We start from the raw sequence: 24816 nt of genomic DNA on the forward strand, positions 1-24816 counted from the left end.
AAAATAGATATATTATCATGTACACAGACAAAGCCATTATGGTATAATAAAGATATAACTATTGGAGGAAAGGTAGTTTTTTTATAAGTCCTGGTATGATAGAGGTGTAACAATAATTAATGATTTAGTAAAAGATCCCACTACATGTTCTTGCGTATAATATCAATATAAATTCCTTCAATTTCAGGGTATAATCTCATCTATCAAAAGACTTTTAACGAGACTTAATGTTGTAAATATGAACCATGATAATATCTTACTTTTTATGAAAAATTTAAATGGGACAAAAGATTTTAATAATATTATGGTTAAAAATAATCTCATTTCAACTGGTAGAAGAAAATGGGATGATCTATTTGAAGATATTGAACTAAATTGGGTCAACATATATAATAATCCTTTCAAGGTTACAAAAAACACAAAACTACAATGGTTTCAGTATAGGATAGTACAAAAATATTTTAACAACAAACACGTTTTTATGTAAAGTAGGATTAGCCAATAATCCAATATGTAACTTGTGCAATCTTGAAAGAGAAACCATTGTCCATATTCTTTGGGAATGCAGAGAAACTCAGAGATTTTTGCAAAGCGTAGAGACATTCCTGGATGCACTCTATATCCCGTTTCAATACAGTAAACAAAGCTTTCTTTTTGGTTTATTTTTACAAAATAGATATCATACTATAAATAGAGTAGACAATAAAATTTTGATTATTATTAAGTATTACATGTACAAAACCAGATGTTTGCATAAAATTTTAAGTCCACATGCTCTACTCAACTTAATTAAAGAACATTACATTTCTCAAAAACATATTGCCAATAGTAAAGGTGGAGGTGCTCAGCGGAAATGTGAAAATGAATGGAGAAAATTGGAAAAACTTATTGATTTAGCTGACTAGTTAACTATTTGTATGTTTCTTTAGTTAATGCGACAATCTATGATAATCTTATCATGGCAATATATACATGTAACTATGTATCATGTACTATAACGTTTTTACCATGTACATAAATTAGTTATCCTTCATTGAGCTCCTGGAGTTTATAACACCACATAAATCTTGTTTCGATCTCTAGTCCTCTCTCTCTCTCTATCTCTCTCTCTCTCTCTCTCGATCTCCCTCCCTCTTTCTCTCCTTCTCTAATATGTATCATACCCTTTTCCTTAGAGTGCTTGTGTAAGAACTTGCGTGCGAGGGTGTGTATGTAGGCGTGTGTGGCGTATGTGTGTCTGTGTGGATGTGGGAGTGAGGACCATGTTCGTAAATAGAAGCTGCTACTGCAGATGATGATGATGATGATGAATGATGATGAACAATAATGATGTAGATGAATGAAGCTGATGCATCAGACAATGATGATGGTGTATGAAACTGCGACTGTAAATGATGATGATGATGATGATGATGATGATGATGATGATGATGATGATGAATGGTGATGATGATGATGATGATGATGATGATGATGATGATGATGATGATGATGATGATGATGATGATGATGATGATGATGATGATGATGATGATGATGAATGGTGATGATGATGATGATGAATGGTGATGATGATAAATGGTGATGATGATGATGATGATGATGATGATGAATGGTGATGGTAATGATGATGAATGGTGATGAAGATGAATGATGATGATGATGATGATGATGATGAATGGAGCTGATTATGATGATGATGGTGAATAAAACTGCTGTGGCAGATGATGAGTGATGATAATCTTTTGTTTTGTATTTGTAAAATTGCTTTGGAAAAATAAAATAATTATAAAAAAAAAATTTGACCTATCACAGGCTAGCAAAGATTTCCTTTGAAGACTATAGAGAGAGCGACGCCTAACTTCAAAACTTCATAGTCAATCACAGTGTACCGTTATACGGCTCTTTTGATGTACGTAAAATGACTAAATTACCTGTTCTGTTCTGTTGCCTCCAGTTTTACTATGAGATAGTCCAGGGGTGTAGAGATTGTAAGTGATCGGAAGCCCTGGAGTATCCAGGATGATGGCGAACCTGATAAAGCTGTCTGTTTACGATGTCTGATTTAGGTATAAATAACCAGTAGCAGATTTTCAAGTAATTTATACAGGCTAACGTGTAACAGCATACCAAACATGGTGTCTCAATCTCACTGCCCTCCAAAGGTTATGTTACGCGTTAATATTTACAAATATACATGAATTATAGAAATTTGTAAACCTTTGTTAATACAGACATTAGGTTATATAATTCATCAGTTTATTTATCTTATCTAACTGATAATTTCGTTTTTCAATATTTTTCTCAGAGATAAATTAGGCCTAACAGCAAACTTAAACGTATATAACAGAACTTTTGGAGGCCAGTTTATAAGGATAACTAACAAATATGTGCTGATACTTTTCTACCTATAATGCATACAAAATAATAATTAAGATGAATACATTAAAGCATTTTCTTACCTGAACGTATGCCCCGCTCTCAACGAATGTAACGTGGTGACAAGGTTACTTAGATATGCGCAATGGTGGGTAGACAGCGAGTGTAACCAATCATGAAAACTGTATGTATTCCCTCGTAGTTTTACAAGTTTTGATTACTGATTTATAGTTACATAAACAAACTTTCTTTCCTGCCAAATATTTATCTTGATATCGTACACAATTCTATATGGAGCTACCATTATTGTTAAAATATTTCATATTTTCTTTTTGTAAATTCGCTGAGATCCCATGAAAATCATTCAACGGCACGGACAAACAGTAGCTTTACAGGCATCCATTACAACACAGCATTTATGCACCGCATTAGTTCATGTTTTTATGCTTTATGTATGTTTAGATGAGAGCATATGTGAAAAGGTCACTTTATAATCACTGATACCACTGTAAAAATGTAAAATGAAATACCAGTACCACTGTAAAAATGTAAAATGAAATACCAGACCACAACTTACCTTCATATTAATGCTACTGCACTGAAGACTCAAATATCATGAACTTTTGGCTGTTCTGCTATTAAAATTAATTTTGAAGTCTTAATTGACCCCTCTAACCGTGAATTAAGGTCAATGTCAATGAACAGCATAACGACTGTAGACATCTGTCCATACTATGTTTATGCGAAAATTCAAGCACATATTATCATCTATTTTCGAATAGCAAATAGATGCCGTTATTGAAGGAAGGCAGCTAGAGTAGTTCCCCTTTCATCTTAAATATATTGGATTAATGCTATTAGGGGAAAAGGGACATAAGAGTAATCTCCCTTACTGTACAGGAAGCAAGCACAGCGCATGTCCTTCCTTGAACTTCCTTTTCGAAAAGCAGCGCTGCTGAAGTAAATGTTTAATATTTGGTAGAAAAAGGTGTTGGTACAAAAAATATTGATTACATTATCTAATTTAGGTTATTATTATTACATTTAAGCATCGTTGAGGTAATTTAAAGCTTTATTAAGTACGATGTTTACTGATGTAGAATGGCTAGATATTTTCTGCCATGTTGGGCCTTTTGACCATGCCGGATACGGCACGTGGTATGAAAGTTTTGGTCATTGGTTAACTTGAATGTCATTTAATTTGCAAACTGTTTTAATTTATTTAGAACGAATTATAGTAATGATTTGATTTGAGCGAATGTTATGCTCTAATATGAATTTAAGGCAAAGCCTCACAAGAGCGCAGCTACGTGTAAAAGATTATAACATCATAACTTTATATTGTCTATATTTTTTTACGAGATTAACAATAAAATATTTCACAGACATGTACATACTATCGATAGTTAGAAAGAATTAAAAATAATCCAAATGGAAAAGTTCAATATACTTCAATCTTGTTTTTATCACATGCTGATGCTATCAAAAATACGCGCGAATCTGTGCCGTCATCTTTGGCGTCAGGTTTTGTAACGTCACTGCTGACGGTGCTGTGCGCTTGAGAACATACACAGTTTATATTGGACCGGTACATTTATTGCGTTGTTCTTGTATATGTGTAAATTAAAACTACTTACAGTAATTTTAATGCGTATACTGATAACACATTTAGTCAAGTACAAAAATTTCAAATCTCGTCGTGCTGATAACGAGAATTAAAACATGGCTGCCTACATGGAGGCGCGAGACTTTTCCCGCGGGACACAATTTCAAAGTCCAAGGGGTACTGGAATGTATTGGAATCTGTATGCTCACACACGTGTTATGGTTAGTAGAGCTTCGCTCTACGCGGCCTTCGGCCGCGCAGAGAGCTGCGCTCTTATTAGCACGATATCTTACCGTTTCATAATGGCTTGAGATTTTCTGCCATGTTGGGCCTTAGGTCATGCCGGCTACGGCGCGTGGTATGAAGGTTTTGGTCATTTATTAATTAAATGTCAGTGGACTTAAACAACTGGATATAATTTATTTAGAAACAATTATTTTAATGATATAAAAAAAAAAAAAAAAAAAAAAGTTAACTTGACATTGAATTTGTTTTTGAGCTGTGGCTAATTAGTCATGGGGAGGACAAGGAGGCCGTCTACAAGCCCTTACGCAAGAAATGAACCAGCCCCTCAACTAACCAGTATGCCAGCCCCTCAACTAACCAGTATGCCAGCCCCTCAACCAACCAGTATGCCAGCCCCTCAACTAACCAGTATGCCAGCCCCTCAACTAACCAGTATGCCAGCCCCTCAACTAACCAGTATGCCAGCCCCTCAACCAACCAGTATGCCAGCCCCTCAACCAACCAGTATGCCAGCCCCTCAACAAAACAGTATGCCTACCCCTCAACCAACCAGTATGCCAGCCCCTCAACCAACCAGTATGCCAGCCCCTCAACTAACCAGTATGCCAGCCCCTCAACTAACCAGTATGCCAGCCCCTCAACTAACCAGTATGCCAGCCCCTCAACCAACCAGTATGCCAGCCCCTCAACCAACCAGTATGCCAGCCCCTCAACAAAACAGTATGCCTACCCCTCAACCAGACCCTACACCGACAGTTACGATGGGAGGACTAATTGGACACTCAGGTCAAGCTCTCGAAAATGCAGGTTGTTTGGTCAGTGAAGGACCAAACCAAGGTACACCTACTTCCATACCTAGTATTCATAGTATTCTGGGTGAGAATGTGTCGTCAAAAAATAAGAGCAAAATTATAAATGGAGAATTCATTGATTTAGGTATCTTATTAGATAACTCGTTGTCTGCTAGGCAGGACACTGCCCCAAAATCACTATACTTGGACGTTAATGGGCAATTAGTAGCTAAGGATAAGAACGCAAAGAGAATCAACAATATAGCTGATTGGACTGATGCGTTCATTATCTATACCAGTATCTACTCAGCTGCTCACCCTGAACGGGTTCATGAATTGTTAAAATATATACAAACAATTAGGCTGGGGGCGGGAAGATGTAATGGCATGGGATGGAGGTCCTATGACGAGCAATTTCGCTTAAGGCGGAGTCAAGACCCATGTAGCTCATGGGCTACTGTAGATACTGAGCTTTGGCTCATTTATCTATCTCCAAGCATTAGCACGACGCTTAACACAGAGAGAAAACAGTCTCCTGTAGGTAATTTAAAATGCTTTGACTATAACTTTAAAGGTTTGTGTACCCGTCCCACTTGCAATTATGCCCACATTTGTATGAGATGTGGAGGGGTCACCCTAAAATAAACTGCATATCTCCAGGGACCATGGGAATGAATAATTCATTTCGCCCCCCAAATCCTAGGGGACTTGCCCAGACGGGGACTTCCCAGACAGGAATCCGTCCCAGGTTCAGCAACCCAACCCAAAATGTCCGCCAGCCAAGATATATGGGCCCTAGGCCATTCCCCAATTAAAGTGGGACCCCTCACAGAATATTTAGAGAAGTACCCAATAGAAACAGTAGCAAAGGAATTAAAGGACGGTTTTACATATGGTTTTCGACTTCAGTATACAGGCCCTAGAGCAGCTGGTTTTTTTCAAAAAAATTAACATCAGCAAATCAGCATCCACGGGAGGTAAAAAAGAAATTAGAGTCCGAGATAAAATTGGGTAGAATTATGGGCCCTTTTTAAAGTCCTCCTATGGCAAACTTTCATATCTCGCCTATAGGGGTCGTTCCCAAGTCAGATGGGGGTTGGCGAATGATTACACATTTATCATTTCCCCCTTCAAAGAGCATTAATTATTTCATTAACGCAGAATTGTGTTCAGTAAATTATGCTTCATTTAATTCTGTAATTGAAATGATAAGTAAACTAGGTCAAGGGGCAGTTTTGGGCAAAGCTGATATTAAATCAGCTTTTCGTTTAATACCAATATATCCTGGCGATTTTGACTTATTAGGTTTTCAATTTGAGGGAGGTTATTACATAGACAAATGCTTGCCCATGGGATGTGCCATTTCTTAATAATATATTTGAAAAATTTTTTAACTTTCATTGAATGGCTTGTCAAGTATAAATCTGGGGTGAACACTCTATCTCATTATCTTGATGACTTCATATTTGCTGGTAAGAGGGCCTCTCAGGACTGCCAGATTATTATGTCTTCATTCAAAGATACCTGTAATGAATTGGGAGTTCCCATCGCTGTCGACAAAACAGTTGGACCTACTATGGTCCTTATTGTTTTAGGACTGGAGATGGATACAGAAGAAATGGTTATCAAAATCCCTTCTCAAAAGGCAGTGGAGCTTACTGATATGCTATTTAGGTTTCTCAGTCAGAAAAAAGTCACCTTAAAGGAGCTAGAGTCTTTAGTAGGAGTACTTAAGTTTTTCTGTAGGGCGTTAAAGTCGGGGAGGCCATTTTTGAGGCGTTTGTATGATGCGATGAAGGGCGCAAGCAAATCATATCATTTTGTCAGGGTTAGTAGGGCAATGAGGGAGGACCTTATGGTGTGGCTACAATTCATTCAGAATTCCAATGGAACATTATTTTTCCCAGAATCGTCCTGGTCAGAAAGTGATGTATTGCAACTTTTTACAGATAGTGCAGGTAATTCATCATTGGGTTGTGGCGCTTACTTTCATGGGGAGTGGGTCTACTTTCCTTGGCCTGAAACATGGGCACACTCTGACAGAATGCGGGATATTACTTTTTTGGAGTTTATTCCAATAGTCCTTGCAATCTTGATATGGGGACATGATTTAGGGAATAAGAAGGTAATATTTAACATAGATAATAGTGCGTTAGTCAGTGTCCTGAATGCTCAGTCTTCCAAGGATAAGTTGGTAATGGAACTTATGCGCCCATTTGTATTAGAACTTTTGAAATATAACATTATTTTCAAGGCAAAACATGTTCCTGGTCTAGAAAATGTAATTGCAGACTCTATTTCTCATATGCAGTGGAGGCGGTTCCGGTCGGTGGCGCCTCAAGCTCAAGCTCATCCAGCTCAAATCCCAGAGAAATTCCATCTGCTGTTATCAAGGATGAAGTAGATAGGTTATTGAGGGCCTCTATTTCTAGGAATACTCATAGGTCATACAGTACAGGGTTGTCAGCATTTGATACATTCGGAGCGTCTAATAGGCTGCCAAATGTCTGGCCCCCGATGGTTGAACACTTAGTTAGTTTTGTTGCCACATTATCACTTAGGGGGTTAACTGACACAACGGCTCGCTCCTATATTTCTAGCATTGGGTTCCAATGCAAAGTATTGGGGAATTGTGATACGACACAGATTTTTTTTAGTAGGCAAAGTTCTTGAGGGGATGAAAAGGCTAAAACATAGGGTAGATACAAGGCTACCTATTACAGGGCCCATCCTAGCTCAGATTGTTAAGGTTCTGCCATTAGTGTGTTTAAATAAATTTGAGGCCTTACTTTTTCAGACAGCATTTACAATGGCCTTCTTTGGATTTTTCAGGGTTGGGGAGTTGTGCTTGTCTAAGGGATGTAATCCAAGCCATGTTGTAGGAAGGGGAGATGTAACATTGGTACAGGGCCAATATGTACAAGTACACTTAAGATATTCCAAAACTGACCAATCAGGAAAAAGAACTATAATTCAACTTCGGGCGTCTGATAATGAAATATGTCCTTTGAAAGCCACGGAAGCTTTTCTGAAAGTTAGACCAGGGGTGGGGGGGTCCTTTACTGTGTCACTTTAGTGGGGAACCTGTTGCCAGATACCAGTTTTCATCAGTTCTTCAAAAGGCTCTTAGGTATCTAGATATGGATACGGCTTCTTTTAAAACGCATTCATTTCGGATTGGGGCCGCTTCTGCAGCATTTAAAGCTGGTCATACAGCTGACGCTATTAAAGAGGCTGGTCGTTGGAAATCTAATTGCTATAGTCATTATATCCGTATCCCCATAATCACATTTCCAGATCTGTAATCGAGCATGTCAAAATAATACTATGTTTTCTAACACAGTATTGAAGATATTTCAGGATTGGAAGTTTGGTTTCTGGGGTCTTCTATAATTAAAAGAGCGGGAATTGCAGCACGATCAAGGCCAGGGGGTCTCAACTTAGGATTGCAGAGAATGAGAGCCAACATTTTCTGGCAGGGCTATGGTGGCCTTGGTATCCAACAGGTAGAGAGTAAGATCAGTCTCCTGCAATCGGTAGCGGAAAATCCAGACATCTTGCTGCTTGATTGTGGAGGGAATGATTTAGGGAAAATTCCCATTGCAAAGCTTCGATCAGTATTTCGGAGGGTGATTAGGTTTTTGTATTCCCAGTTTCCAGGTGCAAAACTAATATTTTCACAGATTCTACCCCGAATGGTAAAGATATGCGAAATGCATATTAGTCATATCTTTACCACCGCCACACCCTAGTGGCTTACAGACAACTTTCGGCACGGCTCCAGTTTCGCACAGGCATTGGTCAACATTGGCAAAGTTTACATACCTTGGACTTCTGACTAGTTCCCGGGAGAGACTTTTGCGTTAGCGCATCGCACAACTACAACTTGTCTAGATTATTTATCCGCTGTTCCCAGGGACAAATATTTTAGGATATCAACTACTGAACTTTGACCGCTGACACTCTCTTGAGTATCCAGGGTCAGATCATCTTGTGCCCTCTTGAACTTGTGACCTTGAACCTGTGAACTTTGAACTTGTGAAGTGTTGAACTTGTGAAGTGTTGAACTTGTGAACTTTTGAACTTGTGAATTTGAAACCTATGAACTTTGCCCCCTTTTGACTTTGTGTCTTTGAACCTGTGTGCTTCCCTTTAGGGCTTGCCATATTATTTGTCGGCAGCCCGATTTTAATCTTCATAAAACAGAGCCGTGACCATTTACGCCACAATAATAATAAAAGTAATTAATATGTTTTATTAGTTATGTTTTTATTGGGCTTATCTTCGATAAATAGACAAAATTGCCCTTGCTTAAGGGCGCTATCTCCGCCATTTTTAATGCGATGACCTTGAAATCATAAATAAAATTATGATTCTAGCTGCACATGGGTATTTATGTGTTATTCCTGTCATCCGTTTGTAGTCTGTCTGTGCATACGCCCTTATGCGAGACAGGACAGACTTCCAGATAAATTTCATGAAGTCAGTCAGACAAAACTACAAACACACGAAATGAATGGGCGAACATATTGTTGGATGGACAGATAGACAAGCACGATATATGATCAGAATTTGCACACAAGGACGAACGGACAGCGCTAAAAAGACATCAGGGGCCCAACTTGGTAGCCATTCCATTCAAGCATGTCATAGGCCTCATATCAGGTCTCTATGCATCTTGGTTATTAAGAAGTCGTTTAAAGATTTTAACCTATTTTACCCTGTGACCTGGAATGAAGGTCAAAGTCATTCATTTGATCAAACTTGGTAGCTCAGCATGTCACAAGTCCAATATCAGGTCCCTAGCCCTCTTGGTTATTAAGAAGAAGGCATTTGAAGATTTTAGCCAATTTGACCCCTGTCACCTTGAAGGAAGGTCAAGGTAACTCATTTGAATAAACTTGGTAAACCTTCGTCCCAGTGTACCACAGGCCCAATATAAGGTCTCTAAGAATCTAGGTAATTAATAAGAAGTTGTTTAAAAAATTTAGCCTATCAATCCATGTGACATTGAATGAAGGTCAAGACTATTCATTTGAAGAAAGGCGGTAGCCCTTTATCCCAGCATGTCACAGGCCAAATTTCAGGCCTCTAGACCTTTTGGTTATTATAAAGAAATTGTTTAAATATATTTCAGCCTATTAAACCCTATGACCTTGAATGAAGGTCTAGGTCAATGAAAAGCATAACTTCTTTAGACATCTGTCCATGCTATGTCTATGCAAATTCAAGTATATATGGTATGTATTAAAGGTGCTGAAACAAAATCTCCATTTTTAAAGGCCTATATATCCGCCATTTTTAATGCGATGACCTTGAAATTGGTCATTTTATGTGCCTGAGAGAATTTTCTTTCATATGCACTCTTCAAAACATTTCTATGGTAATGTTCATTTTGACCTTTGCTTGACCTCATTTGACCATCTAGCGAATTTGTGACCTTGACATAATCTCTGATAACATATAGTGAGAAAAAAAACGTTAATTATCGCGATCTACCTGAATAACGAAACGTACACGTTGAACAACGTATGATTTTGAATTTATGAGCATTTAAAGTTCGTTCGAAAAAAAGTAGTTTTTTTTTAATGTGACCTTGACCTTGAACGTTTTCGTGTAAAATCGAACGTACGTTTCAAGAATTTGTGTACATACATAACATGCCCAAAGTTGAGAATCGTACCTTGTTCCGTTCGTTTGATATTCTGCTTACAAGATTTGCGGAAATAAGAAAAAAAAACTAGATTTGATCGCGATCAAAACACGGGATTTCCATTCAGGATGGAGAGGCAGACACGCACGATATGATGATCACAATTTCCACACATTGACGAAAAACAGCGCTGAAAAAAGTTGAAAGTTAAAGAACGGATAACGACGAAATCAATATGGACATAAATAACACATAAATAAAATGGCGAATTTTTTCATTTTGCCTGCTGTAAAAGTACATTAAAATCTAAATCAGTAAAGTTTGGAGGGATTATCTTAAAAAGTTCTACTCATCTGGACTACGCATATACTGTAGACCATACTTGTGCTTTAATTGATGTTGTCACTTAAAGGATTTTAGTTTTAAAAGACTGTTCAAATTACATTTTAATGGAACTGATGCAATAAAATCAACTGAATGGATCATTACTTGTCGTGTCCTTGGACTTCCAAACTTTAAACGTTATTAAGTTAGTCTCTTTATAAAAAAACACTGTATAGAAAAACATATTCACAACATTCAACAATGATGGAGGACAAATTATATAACTTTTTTGTGAAGCATACATATGCATATGCATTGAACGGATCACTGGCTAAGATTGGATAATAATGTATACTATATCTATAAATAAAATCTCAACATTTTATGCGATTTATGTGAAATGAAGTCGCCACTTTTGTATAAACAAGTTCTGTATATTTTATATGTGGTTATTAATACGTAACTCTGCGCGTCTCAGTGGCGGCTAGATCTAACAGCATTTAAACAACGGTGTATTTGTTAATATTATGAAAACGTGAAAGCATATCTTTATTCAAAATTTTTTTCCTTATGCTATCCCGTAAAAGCATTCTATACCCTTGGTTTCAGTAACTAGTACGTAAGTTAACTCTTGGTCAAAAAGACGCAACTCGAGATGATCTTGGCGACCGGTCGCGATCGTATTAAACTTTCATGATCAAATTATCAATTTCATGAGCCAATATCTCTGCCATGTTGTATGATGTTATGTACAAAAAATGACCATTAAACACCAAATTGTAAATGCGCTGAGATCCTGTGAAAATCATGAAGCTTTAAGGTATTCGTTACAACACAGCGTTTATTCACCATATTAGTTCTTGTCATTATTCTTTGTGGCTGTTTAGATGAGAGCATATGTGAAAAGGTCACTTTATAATAACTGATACTGCTGTAAAAATGTATCAAATGGAATAGCAGACCACAATTTAGCTTAATGATCGGACCGTGTGTATTTGTGTGTGCACTGAAGACGTAAAGATCATGATTTTTTGACAGTTCATTTACTGCTAAATTTAATTTTGAACACTTCTTTGACTTTGTAAAATTAAGCCTATGCATTGTTAATATTGCAATTCTCAAAATGTTGGTAACTTTCGTTGGTGAATAACGTATTAAAAGCTCTTCTTGTTTCGTGAGTATGAAACTTACGACACATATAACTTGAACTATGTTGTGCCCGCGGTGCAAAATGACTGCATATATAAATCGATTGATTAGACCATAGTGACCTTGAATGCATGCCAAGGTCATTCGATTGTAAGCGTATTCATTGATACCATACATGATAAATACCTCAGCTGATGTTTCAATGAATTGTTTTAATGTAAAATGATATTTAAGCATATTATTCATTTTACTACCGTGACCTGTAAGAGTGATAGGTCACACATTGTAATGGAAATAAGTTTGTTGTTATTTGTTTATGAATAATTGTGATCAAGGCGTTGTTTTATTTTCATGCTTTTATTTATTTGGTTCGATATGCATAATTAGTATATTGGATAAAGGATCGTATAGCCCTATACATCCTGACGTAAATTACAATAATATTTCACCGTCTACTCAATACATGTTCATAAAATTATTTCAATGCTGTGGTGTTTGTAGAATTGTCCTGTTAAGTGTGTGGATTGTGTCGTGTCTGTTGTGTTTGTAGTGTCTGTAGAAATGTCCTGTGGAGTGTGTGGATTGTGTCGTGTGTCGTGTCTGTAGTGTTTGAAGTGTCTGTAGAATTGTCCAGTGGAGTGTGTGTCTTGTGTCGTGTGTCTTGTCTGTAGTGTTTGTAGTGTCTGTAGAGGTGTCCCGTGGAGTGTGTGGATTGTGTCGTGTCTGTAGTGTCTGTAGAATTGTCCTGTAAAGTGTGTGGATTGTGTCGTGTGTCGTGTCTGTAGTGTTTGTAGTGTCTGTAGAGATGTCATGTGGAGTGTGTGGATTGTGTCGTGTGTCGTGTCTGTAGTGTTTGTAGTGTCTGTAGAATTATCCCGTGGAGTGTGTGGATTGTGTCGTCTGTCGTGTCTGTAGTGTTTGTAGTGTCTGTGGAGATGTCCCGTGGAGTGTGTGGACTGTGTCGTGTGTCGTGTCTGTAGTGTCTGTAGAATTATCCCATGGAGTGTGTGGATTGTGTCGTCTGTCGTGTCTGTAGTGTTTGTAGTGTCTGTGGAGATGTCCCGTGGAGTGTGTGGACTGTGTCGTGTGTCGTGTCTGTAGTGTCTGAAGAGTTGTCCCGTGGAGTGTGTGGATTGTGTCGTGTCTGTGGTGTCTCTGTAGTGTTTGTAGAGTTGTCCCGTGTCGTGTGTGGATTGTGTCGTGTGTCGTGTCTGCAGTGTCTGTAGTGTCTGTAGAGATGTCCCGTGGAGTGTGTGGATTGTGTCGTGTGTCGTGTCTGTAGTGTTTGTAGTGTCTGTAGAGATGTCCCGTGGAGTGTGTGGATTGTGTCGTGTGTCGTGTCTGTAGTGTTTGTAGTGTCTGTAGAGTTGTCCCGTGGAGTGTGTGGACTGTGTCGTCTGTGGTGTCTATAGTGTTTGTAGTGTCTGTAGAGATGTCCCAAGTAGTGTGTGGATTGTGTCGTCTGTGGTGTCTATAGTGTTTGTAGTGTCTATAGAGATGTCCCAAGCAGTGTGTGGATTGTGTCGTGTGTCGTGTCTGTAGTGTTTGTAGTTTCTGTAGAGATGTCCCGTGGAGTGTGTGGATTGTGTCGTCTGTGGTGTCTGTAGTGTTTGTAGTGTCTGTAGAGATGTCCCAAGTAGTGTGTGGATTGTGTCTTGTGTCGTGTCTGTAGTGTCTGTAGTATTTGTAGTGTCTGTAGAGATGTCCTGTGGAGTGTGTGGACTGTGTCGTGTGTGGTGTCTGTAGTGTTTGTAGTGTCTGTAGAGATGTCCTGTGGAGTGTGTGGACTGTGTCGTGTGTCGTGTCTGTAGTGTTTGTAGTGTCTGTAGAGATGTCCCGTGGAGTGTGTGGACTGTGTCGTGTGTCGTGTCTGTAGTGTTTGTAGTGTCTGTAGAGATGTCCCGTGGAGTGTGTGGACTGTGTCGTCTGTGGTGTCTATAGTGTTTGTAGTGTCTGTAGAGATGTCTTTATTGAAGGAATGCAGCTAGAGTAGTTCCCCTTTCATCTTAAATATATTGGATTAATGCTATTAGGGGAAAAGGGACATAAGAGTAATCTCCCTTACTGTACAGGAAGCAAGCACAGCGCATGTCCTTCCTTGAACTTCCTTTTCGAAAAGCAGCGCTGCTGAAGGAATCAATTGAAATCATACGAAATTGGTTTGTTTAATATTTGGTAGAAAAAGGTGTTGGTACAAAAAATATTGATTACCCTCCCACCTCTCCCTATACATTTTTATGTTTTACAAAAATACTGCGCAGTGTTTTATACAAGTTTCAGATTTGGTAACAATCCTGATGAGAGAAGGCTTACAGACAACTTTCGGCACGGCTCCAGTTTCGCACAGGCATTGGTCAACATTGGCAAAGTTTACATACCTTGGACTTCTGACTAGTTCCCGGGAGAGACTTTTGCGTTAGCGCATCGCACAACTACAACTTGTCTAGATTATTTGTCCGCTGTTCCCAGGGACAAATATTTTAGGATATCAACTACTGAACTTTGACCGCTGACACTCTCTTGAGTATCCAGGGTCAGATCATCTTGTGCCCTCTTGAACTTGTGACCTTGAACTTGTGACCTTGAACCTGTGAACTTTGAACTTGTGAAGTGTTGAACTTGTGAACTTTTGAACTTGTGAATTTGAAACCTATGAACTTTGCCCCCTTTTGACTTTGTGTCTTTGAACCTGTGTGCTTCCCTTTAGGGCTTGCCATATTATTTGTCGGCAGCCCGATTTTAATCTTCATAAAACAGAGCCGTGACCATTTACGCCACAATAATAATAAAAGTAATTAATATGTTTTATTAGTTATGTTTTTATTGGGCTTATCTTCGATAAATAGACAAAATTGCCCTTGCTTAAGGGCGCTATCTCCGCCATTTTTAATGCGATGACCTTGAAATCATAAATAAAATTATGATTCTAGCTGCACATGGGTATTTATGTGTTATTCCTGTCATCCGTTTGTAGTCTGTCTGTGCATACGCCCTTAAGCGAGACAGGACAGACTTCCAGATAAATTTCATGAAGTCAGTCAGACAAAACCACAAAACACACGAAATGAATGGGCGAACATATTGTTGGATGGACAGATAGACAAGCACGATATATGATCAGAATTTGCACACAAGGACGAACGGACAGCGCTAAAAAGACAACAGGGGCCCAACTTGGTAGCCATTCATTCAAGCATGTCATAGGCCTAATATCAGGTCTCTATGCATCTTGGTTATTAAGAAGTCGTTTAAAGATTTTAACCTATTTTACCCTGTGACCTTGAATGAAGGTCAACGTCATTCATTTGATCAAACTTGGTAGCTCAGCATGTCACAGGTCCAATATCAGGTCCCTAGCCCTCTTGGTTATTAAGAAGAAGGCATTTGAAGGTTTTAGCCAATTTGACCCATGTCACCTTGAAGGAAGGTCAAGGTAACTCATTTGAAGAAACTTGGTAAACCTTCGTCCCAGTGTACCACAGGCCCAATATAAGGTCTCTTAGAATCTTGGTAATTAATAAGAAGTTGTTTAAAAAAATTTAGCCTATCAATCCATGTGACTTTGAATGAAGGTCAAGACTATTCATTTGAAGAAAGGTGGTAGTCCTTTATCCCAGCATGTCGCAGGCCAAATTTCAGGCCTCTAGACCTTTTGGTTATTATAAAGAAATTGTTTAAATATATTTCAGCCTATTAAACTCTATGACCTTGAATGAAGGTCTAGGTCAATGAAAAGCATAACTTCTGTAGACATCTGTCCATGTTATGTCTATGTAAATTCAAGTATATATGGTATGTATTAAAGGTGCTGAAACAAAATCTCCATTTTTAAAGGCCTATATATCCGCCATTTTTAATGCGATGACCTTGAAATTGGTCATTTTATGTGCCTGAGAGAATTTTCTTTCATATGCACTCTTCAAAACATTTCTATGGTAATGTTCATTTTGACCTTTGCTAGACCTCATTTGACCATCTAGCGAATTTGTGACCTTGGCATAATCTCTGATAACATATAGTAAGAAAAAAAGTTAATTATCGCGATCTACCTGAATAACGAAACGTACACGTTGAACAACGTATGATTATGAATTTATGAGCATTTAAAGTTCGTTCGAAAAAAAGTAGTTTTTTTTTAATGTGACCTTGACCTTGAACGTTTTCGTGTAAAATCGAACGTACGTTTCAAGAATTTGTGTACATACATAACATGTCCAAAGTTGAGAATCGTACCTTGTTCCGTTCGTTTGAAATTCTGCTTACAAGATTTGCGGAAATAAGAAAAAAAACTAGATTTGATCGCGATCAAAACACGGGATTTCCATTCAGGATGGAAAGGCAGACACGCACGATATGATGATCACAATTTCCACACATTGACGAAAAACAGCGCTGAAAAAAGTTGAAAGTTAAAGAACGGATAACGACGAAATCAATATGCACATAAATAACACATAAATAAAATGGCGTTTTTTTTTGTTTTTTTTTTGTTTCTTTTTTTAATTTTGCCTGCAGTAAAAGTACATTAAAATCTAAATCAGTAAAGTTTGGAGGGATTATCTTTAAAAGTTCTACTCATCTGGACTACGCATATACTGTAGACCATACTTGTGCTTTAATTTGAAAATTAAATGAGACTTACCTGTAAGTTGAAATTTGATTGGAATTCTGTCTTCACTCCTGATTGTACGTAGAGATCACGTGAGATGCGTGCGCATCGTTAGCAGTCATACTTTAACCAGTGAGTGAACACTTGGCATAAATACAAGAAATGTAATCAAATTTAGACTAATAGAAAACTTGAATGCATATTAAGCCCATGTAGAACAGGGAGGGAAACCCCATAACCAAAAAAAAATAATTACATTGTACATCAATCCCCTAAAAAGGGTGGGCACGTGATATCTACGTACAATCAGGAGTGAAGACAGAATTCCAATCAAATTTCAACTTACAGGTAAGTCTCATTTAATTTTCAAATTCTGTCTTCACTCCTGATTAGTACTACGAGATCCCGTGAGATGTTCAAAGACAGTGTTCACGAACAAAAAATACAAATACCATAATAAATAGATAACTCATACTATGTATTCAAACAAAAGTTATATTACAAACAATCAAAGTTCATAAACATTAAAACTTCATATGGTATACACACATATATTCACTTTAAAAAGTCACGATAAACAAAAAATACACATACAGTGTAAGTCAAAGTAAACACGCGCGAAATCACCAAGAAGATATATATATATGTCCATGAACTGGATGAAACTTCCAAATCTACTCCAGTAATGCTTTCTGATAAAATTTGGAGAAAGTCGATACGTTGCTCCAACCTGCAGTTTTCATTATTGTTGCGATTGGAACATTGGCCCGATAAGCAGCCGACATAGACGCAGCTCTTGTGCTGTGTGGTGTAAACATGTTCATGTCGATTCCAGCTTTTTCAAGTACAGTTTTTATCCATCTGGAAATGGTGCTTTTGCAAATGGGCAAATGTGGTTTTTGGTAGCTAAGAAACAGCTTAGTATGTTCTCCTCTAATTTCTGCTGTACATTTCAGGTATTCCTGCAATTGTGTGACAATACAGAGAGAGGGATTTTCCTTGAAGGCCTCGAACGACAGTCCACTTTGATGGAAATTTGGTCTTGATTGCTTTAACACTTCACCAAAAACGATATACACGCTATTTTGTCGGAAGTAGATGTTCTTAGTGTCCATCACATGAAGTGATTGGGCACGCTGTCCTGTCACTAATGCCAGCAAAGTTACCACTTTCAATGTCAACATTTTTAATGAAACACATTCAACTGTATTTAAATAGTCAAGAACTATTTGCGGGTCCCATATTGAAGTATTTCTTGGTAAAGCTGGTCGTTTTTGAAACACGCCTTTTAAAAATCGTCTCACTAAGGGCAAAGTTCCACAAGACTGTCCATTTATAACAATAAATGTTGATAAAGATGATCTGGCAGTGTTAATGGCACTATATCCTAATCCAGAATTAAACAGTTCAGTTAGGAATTCAATAACGTTTGTCACAGATGGTGAAAATGGATTAATTTCCCTTGAAGCTGCATATGAAAACCACTTCCTGGAGTAAGTGTCATACTGTTTTTGTGTCCCTGATCTCCATGACGACAACAATATTTCCTCAGCTTCTTTTGAAATTCCAAGGTTTGTGATTGTTTGCCGGAAAGGCGACAAGCCATTAACTGCATCTTCGGAAGAGTTTTCTACTGCTCTGCTGGGGTGTGACAAAATGTTCTTCTTCCTAGGTAATAAAAACACACAATCAATGAGTAATCTTAGCAAAAATGGAAACCATGTTTGTGTAGACCAAAAAGGAAGTATCATTATTACCTCAGCCTCATCTTCTCTTACTTTTTTAAGTATTTTCCCAATTAATGAAAATGGTGGGAAAATATACACAAACTTGTTCCATATCATAGAAAACGCATCAACTGCCTCAGCATATGGATCAGGCTTCCAAGAAACATATCTTTCTATTTGGCAGTTAAGTCTAGATGCAAATATGTCTAAATCAGGCATTCCCCAAATATTTACAATCATTGTGAATATATTTGGATCTATTTTCCACTCAGTATTGTCATGGTCAAGCCTACTCTCTGTGTCTGCCTCAATGTTTTGACTACCTGGGATATGAGCAGCTGACAGCCATATATCTCTCTCACTACACCAATACCAGATTTCCCTAGCTAACAAGTTACACTGGGAGTTTTTCCCACCCATGTGATTAATGTAAGCTATAGCTGTGGTGTTATCTAAGTTCATTCTAATGTGGACACTTTTAAGATTTTTACATAGTGTCAGTAAAACAAACCATGCTGCTCTAAGTTCAAGGTAGTTGATATGATCAAGTGATTCAGTTTTTGACCAATTACCACCTGTTTTCTGCATGTGACTGTTAGTCATATATAACACTCCCCCCATCCTGTTTTGGATGCATCAGAAGTTAGAGTGACAGAGGGTGGGCCATGTGATATGACATTTTTGGCAGACATAATATTGTTAATCCACCATTGTAAATCTATTTTACTTTGAGCAGATAACTGTGTCCTTGCATTGAAGTTCCCTTTGTTCTGCTTCAGTGCCGTTATTTTGTTTTCTTCAAGATATCTATAATGTAACGGGCCATACTGAACTGCAGGAAAACTTGATACTAGTAAACCAATACATTGCGCAATTTCCTGAATAGTCGGTGTTCTACAAACCAACAACTGATTACAAACACTTTGAATGTTTTCTGATTTTCTGCTTGGTAAAGTTACAGTCATGGTTATCGAGTTCAATATAAACCCTAGATATTCAATGATATGTGTTGGTTCAAACACTGATTTAGTAGGATGCACTATGAAACCAACTTGTTCTGAAAGTTGAACAGTGTCTTTCACATTTTGCCGACATTCATCAAGAGAATTACCTAATAACAAAGAATCGTCAATATATGACGTATTCATGTGACCCATTTTCCTCAATTCCGAAAAAAATGGCTTTGTAATTTTAGTGAATATTCTTGGTGCTGATGACAACCCATTAGGTAAAGCTGTGTATTGATAAAGTTTACCTTCGAATGTGAATCTCAAATATTTTTGATACTCTTTGTGAATTGGCACCGAGTAATAAGCATCCTTCCAATCAATTGATGCCATATAACAATTTGGTGTTATTAAATTTAGAGCATTGGTTAATGTGTCCATTTTAAAATGTCGGTACACAATTGACTCATTTAACTGTTTTAAATTCAGAATAAGTCGACAAGTACCATCCTTCTTAGGTCTCATGAATATGTTAGAGATATATTCCCCTTCAACATGATCTACTTCTTCTATGACTCCCTTTTGGATGAGATTCTTAATCTCGGTTTGAATCATTACTTTTTCAGAATTTTTAAACACATATTCTGGCAATATAATGTTATTTTTATAGGCACTAGGGTTATCTGTGTCAGTCTCTTTAAATTCAATCTTGACACCTTTTACATTACTTAATAGTAAAAAATCTGAGGTCAATTTCCTCCATGATGACAAATGATCACCTATACAACCTGCCTGGAATGAGCTAACACATTTTGGCAGTTCATTTTGTATAGTACTTAGAAACTTTTCCCAATCTGTTTGATTTCTTTGAGTTTGTACCCCAATTTGAGATTGTTTACAATTCTTTTCCGGTAAATGTTTTACATCACTTACCTCATTAACTGGGGACAGAGACTGTGTTACTTTCTCTCTTGTTGCTGTCCCTTTTTGTAGTTTTTTGGCTTGTGTTGTTGATTTCCATACTGTGGGCCTTTTCCCTGGTATTGGAAAGCCTGGAAATTTCTGGGGTTTCTGCCATCATATGGCTGGAAACGGCCGCGATGTCCACCAAATTTTCCTCTGTTTGAGTATTTGGTCTGTCCCTTCATTTTCCCGTACTGATAGTTTCCATAGGAAACTTGAGACGCGACCCGATTTGTTTCACTGATCTCTTTCATTGACCTGTGGAGATCGTCACCGAACAGTTGTGTTGTTACAGGATTGTTCGTGGAACACAATGATGAAAATTGGTTGTTCAAATCAGGCTTAATAAGCTCACGTCTTCGTTGACTTATGTCCTGAGAAGCTGTACTTATCAGCATGAAACTGTCGAGAGTAGCTTTCATGATCTCATCCAGTATCGCTTTCGTTTTGTCGTCCGTGATCTCTTTCCGGTCCGACGTTATTTTCTGGAGAGTTCTAGCTAAGGGAACTAACCCTTTCAACATCTTGTCCTGCGCTCTTTGAAAACGCAAATCTCGACTCTTTGTGTTGTGGCTGATTTTTCTCCATATTTCTGGGTTCATTTTAGGAGCCTGTAACATATCAACATTTGCGGGACGGAGATATTCGTCCATTTTCGTCTTCAGTTTTTCGTCGGGCATGCGTTTTGACAGCATGTCGCTCAACAGTTTTGTGAGCTTCTCATTATTCAAATCTGGCCCTGTCGCATCAGAATTTGACAAGTCTTGAGCTATTTCCCTCATACACTGAGGAAGTTCGTCATGATCATCAACAGGTCCCTGGCTAACGTTAGATGCGATTTGCACAGTAGATCTATTGGTAGTACATTCAACTGTAGTTTCGTCGTTCTCAGTTTTGTCGTCATTTTCCGAGTCGGAATCGCCGAGTAAAGCATCAATCTGCCCACACACATCAACAGAATCGTGTTCGCTGTACATACCGTCTGATATAAACGATCTCTGGTCAGACGACCTCATTTCTTCAAACATTTGCATTTGTGTAGCCATCATATGCTGTATGTTTGCTAATACCGATGCCAACGATTCCTGGAAATTATTTCCAACAGGGGAGCATGTTTGTGTACCTGAGGGCCCGGGTAGTTGTTGGTCAACTTCCATTGGCACTGTCCGATTTTGAGACGGTTTGTTTGTTTCTGGGGCCTTGGGCGACTCCCGTTCAACATCAGTTACGGGAGCAGATTTTTCAGCATTACTAGCTAAAACGGTCTTACTACTGCCGTTAGACTGTCCATTAGATTTCTTTGAAGACTTTTCCGTCTTCTTATTTGTTTTTTTCGGCGTAACGGGGCTCCATATTGTTAAGAATTTCCCCTACAAAATCGAATTCTCTGACGATTTTCTGCCGATTCAAGATGGCGGCCATGCGCTCCCGCCAAGGACAGCAGTGCGAGGGAGTCCCTCGAATATTTCACTGCGAATTTTGCCGAGTCGGCCAGTGAATGATCAATAAGCTTATGATCAAAGCAGTACAATGATAATAAACTACACCCTCGAGCGACTCTTGGGTATAAAAAATGTCTAATTACTGCTAATTATAAAAGAATAAAGTCAGAGGTCACAGTGTCCTTCTGACCACTCTGCTAACAAAGCACGCTATGACTGCTAACGATGCGCACGCATCTCACGGGATCTCGTAGTACTAATCAGGAGTGAAGACAGAATTGATGTTGTCACTTAAAGGATTTTAGTTTTAAAAGACTGTTCAAATTACATTTTAATGGAACTGATGCAATAAAATCAACTGAATGGATCATTACTTGTCGTGTCCTTGGACTTCCAAACTTTAAACGTTATTAAGTTAGTCTCTTTATAAAAAACACTGTATAGAAAAACATATTCACAAAATTCAACAATGATGGAGGATAAATTATATAACTTTTTTGTGAAGCATACATGTACATATGTATTGAACGGATCACTGGCTAAGATTGGATGATAATGTATACTATATCTATAAATAAAATCTCAACATTTAATGCGATTTATGTGAAATGAAGTCGCCACTTTTGTATAAACAAACTCTGTATATTTTATATGTGGTTATTAACACGTAACACTGCGCGTCTCAGTAGTGGCTAGATCTAACAACATTTAAAGATGCTCCACCGCTGACAAATGGTATTTTTTTCACTATTAAAACAGGAGCAGACGATTTTGTATTTTTCTTCAGTTACAAAAGTTACTTACTTTACACCATTACCACCATAGAAAAGTTTGAGCTTCAAATTTTACTTCACGTTAAAATATAAAAAAAATAATTAATTTCATCCCGAAAAAATTCCGTGCCACTATATCCTATATGAAATGAAGTACTGATTGCGCATGCACCAAAGGCGAAGTAAATTATTTTATATTATTTTAGTGTTAATTATATATATATATACACCCGATTAAACACCAATTATTGTTCAAATGATGAATATCATTTATGCTCTGTCGGCGGTGGAGCATCTTTTAACAACGATGTATTTGTTAATATTAGGAAAACGTGAAAGCATATCTTTATTCAAAATTTTTGTCCTTATGCAATCTCGTAAAAGCATTCTATACCCTTGGTTTCAGTAACTAGTAAGTAAGTTAACTCATGGTCAAAAAGACGAAACTCGAGATGATCTTGGCGACCGGTCGCGATCGTATTAAACTTTCATGATCAAATTATCAATTTCATGAGCCAATATCTCTGCCATGTTGTATGATGTTATGTACAAAAAATGACCATTAAACACCAAATTGTAAATGCGCTGAGATCCTGTGAAAATCATGAAGCTTTAAGGTATTCGTTACAACACAGCGTTTATTCACCATATTAGTTCTTGTCATTATTCTTTGTGGCTGTTTAGATGAGAGCATATGTGAAAAGGTCACTTTATAATAACTGATACTGCTGTAAAAATGTATCAAATGGAATAGCAGACCACAATTTAGCTTAATGATCGGACCGTGTGTATTTGTGTGTGCACTGAAGACGTAAAGATCATGATTTTTTGACAGTTCATTTACTGCTAAATTTAATTTTGAACACTTCTTTGACTTTGTAAAATTAAGCCTATGCATTGTTAATATTGTGTGTTGTGTCATAATTGTGTGTTCGTGTGTGTGTCTGTAGTGTCCTGTAGTGTCCTGTAGAGATGTCCCGTGGAGTGTGTGTGGACTGTGTCGTGGTGTGTGACCGTGTCTGTAGTGTTTGTAGTGTCTGTAGAGATGTCCTGTGGAGTGTGTGGATTGTGTCGTGTGTCGTGTTGTAGTGTTTGAAGTTTCTGTAGAGATGTACCGTGGAGTGTGTGGTGTGTCGTGTGTGTGTCTGTAGTGTTTGTAGTGTCTGTAGAGATGTCCTGTGGAGTGTGTGGATTGTGTCGTGTGTCGTGTCTGTAGTGTTTGTAGTGTCTGTAGAGATGTCCCGTGGAGTGTGTGGATTGTGTCGTGTGTCGTGTCTGTAGTGTTTGTAGTGTCTGTAGAGATGTCCCGTGGAGTGTGTGGATTGTGTCGTGTGTCGTGTCTGTGGTGTCCTGTAGTGTCATGTAGAGAATGTGTCCCGTGGTGTGTGTGGAATTGTGTTGTTGTGTGGTGTGTCTGTAGTGTTTGTAGTGTCTGTAGAGTTGTCGTGTGGAGTGTGTGGATTGTGTCGTGTGTGGTGTCTGTAGTGTTTGTAGTGTCTGTAGAGATGTCCCGTGGAGTGTGTGGATTGTGTCGTGTGTCGTGTCTGTAGTGTTTGTAGTGTCTGTAGAGATGTCCCGTGGAGTGTGTGGATTGTGTCGTGTGTCGTGTCTGTAGTGTTTGTAGTGTTTGTAGTGTCTGTAGAGATGTCCCGTGGAGTGTGTGGATTGTGTCGTGTGTCGTGTGTCTGTAGTGTTTGTAGATGTCTGTAGAGTTGTGTCCCGTGAGGTGGAGTGTGTGGATTGTTGATGTGTGTCGTGTCGCGTGTCTGTAGAAATGTCCCTGTGGAGTGTGTGGATTGTGTCGTGTGGTCTGTAGAGTCTGTAGTGAGATGTCCGTGGAGTGGTGGATTGTGTGTCGTGTGTGTGTCTGTAGTGTTTGTGTGTCTGTAGAGTGTGGAGTGTGTGGATTTGTGTCGTGTGATGTGTCTCTGTCTGTAGTGTTTGATAGTGTCTGTAGAGATGTCCCGTGGAGTGTGTGGATTGTGTCGTGTGTGTGTCTGTAGTGTTTGTAGTGTCTGTAGAGTTGTCATGTGGAGTGTGTGGATTGTGTCGTGTGTCGTGTCTGTAGTGTTTGTAGTGTCTGTAGAGATGTCCCGTGGAGTGTGTGGATTGTGTCGTGTGTCGTGTCTGTAGTGTTTGTAGAGTTGTGTGTGGAGTGTGTGGTGTGTCGTGTCTGTAGTGTTTGTAGTGTCTGTAGAGTTGTCCCG

General features: G+C 38.3%; 1 protein-coding gene and 1 pseudogene across 1 annotated transcript; both read left to right on the top strand.

Annotated features, from left to right (window-relative positions):
• The first annotated feature begins 4500 nt into the window (after positions 1–4500).
• On the top strand, positions 4501–5718 carry LOC138336603 (tetra-peptide repeat homeobox protein 1-like). The gene has a single exon (XM_069286124.1). It carries the CDS (start codon positions 4501–4503, stop codon positions 5665–5667), a length of 1167 nt encoding a protein of 388 aa, XP_069142225.1. The 3' UTR covers positions 5668–5718.
• An 808-nt stretch (positions 5719–6526) lies between these two features.
• Positions 6527–8709, top strand: LOC138336604 (uncharacterized; annotated as a pseudogene).
• Positions 8710–24816: the final 16107 nt, after the last annotated feature.

Source organism: Argopecten irradians, chromosome 12 (genome assembly GCF_041381155.1).
Source record: "Argopecten irradians isolate NY chromosome 12, Ai_NY, whole genome shotgun sequence".
Taxonomy (NCBI): Eukaryota; Metazoa; Mollusca; class Bivalvia; order Pectinida; family Pectinidae; genus Argopecten; species Argopecten irradians.

Bases quoted from the DNA above. Each gene is read 5' to 3' on its own strand.
- LOC138336603 (XM_069286124.1), top strand. From the start codon at position 4,501: ATGGGGAGGACAAGGAGGCCGTCTACAAGCCCTTACGCAAGAAATGAA.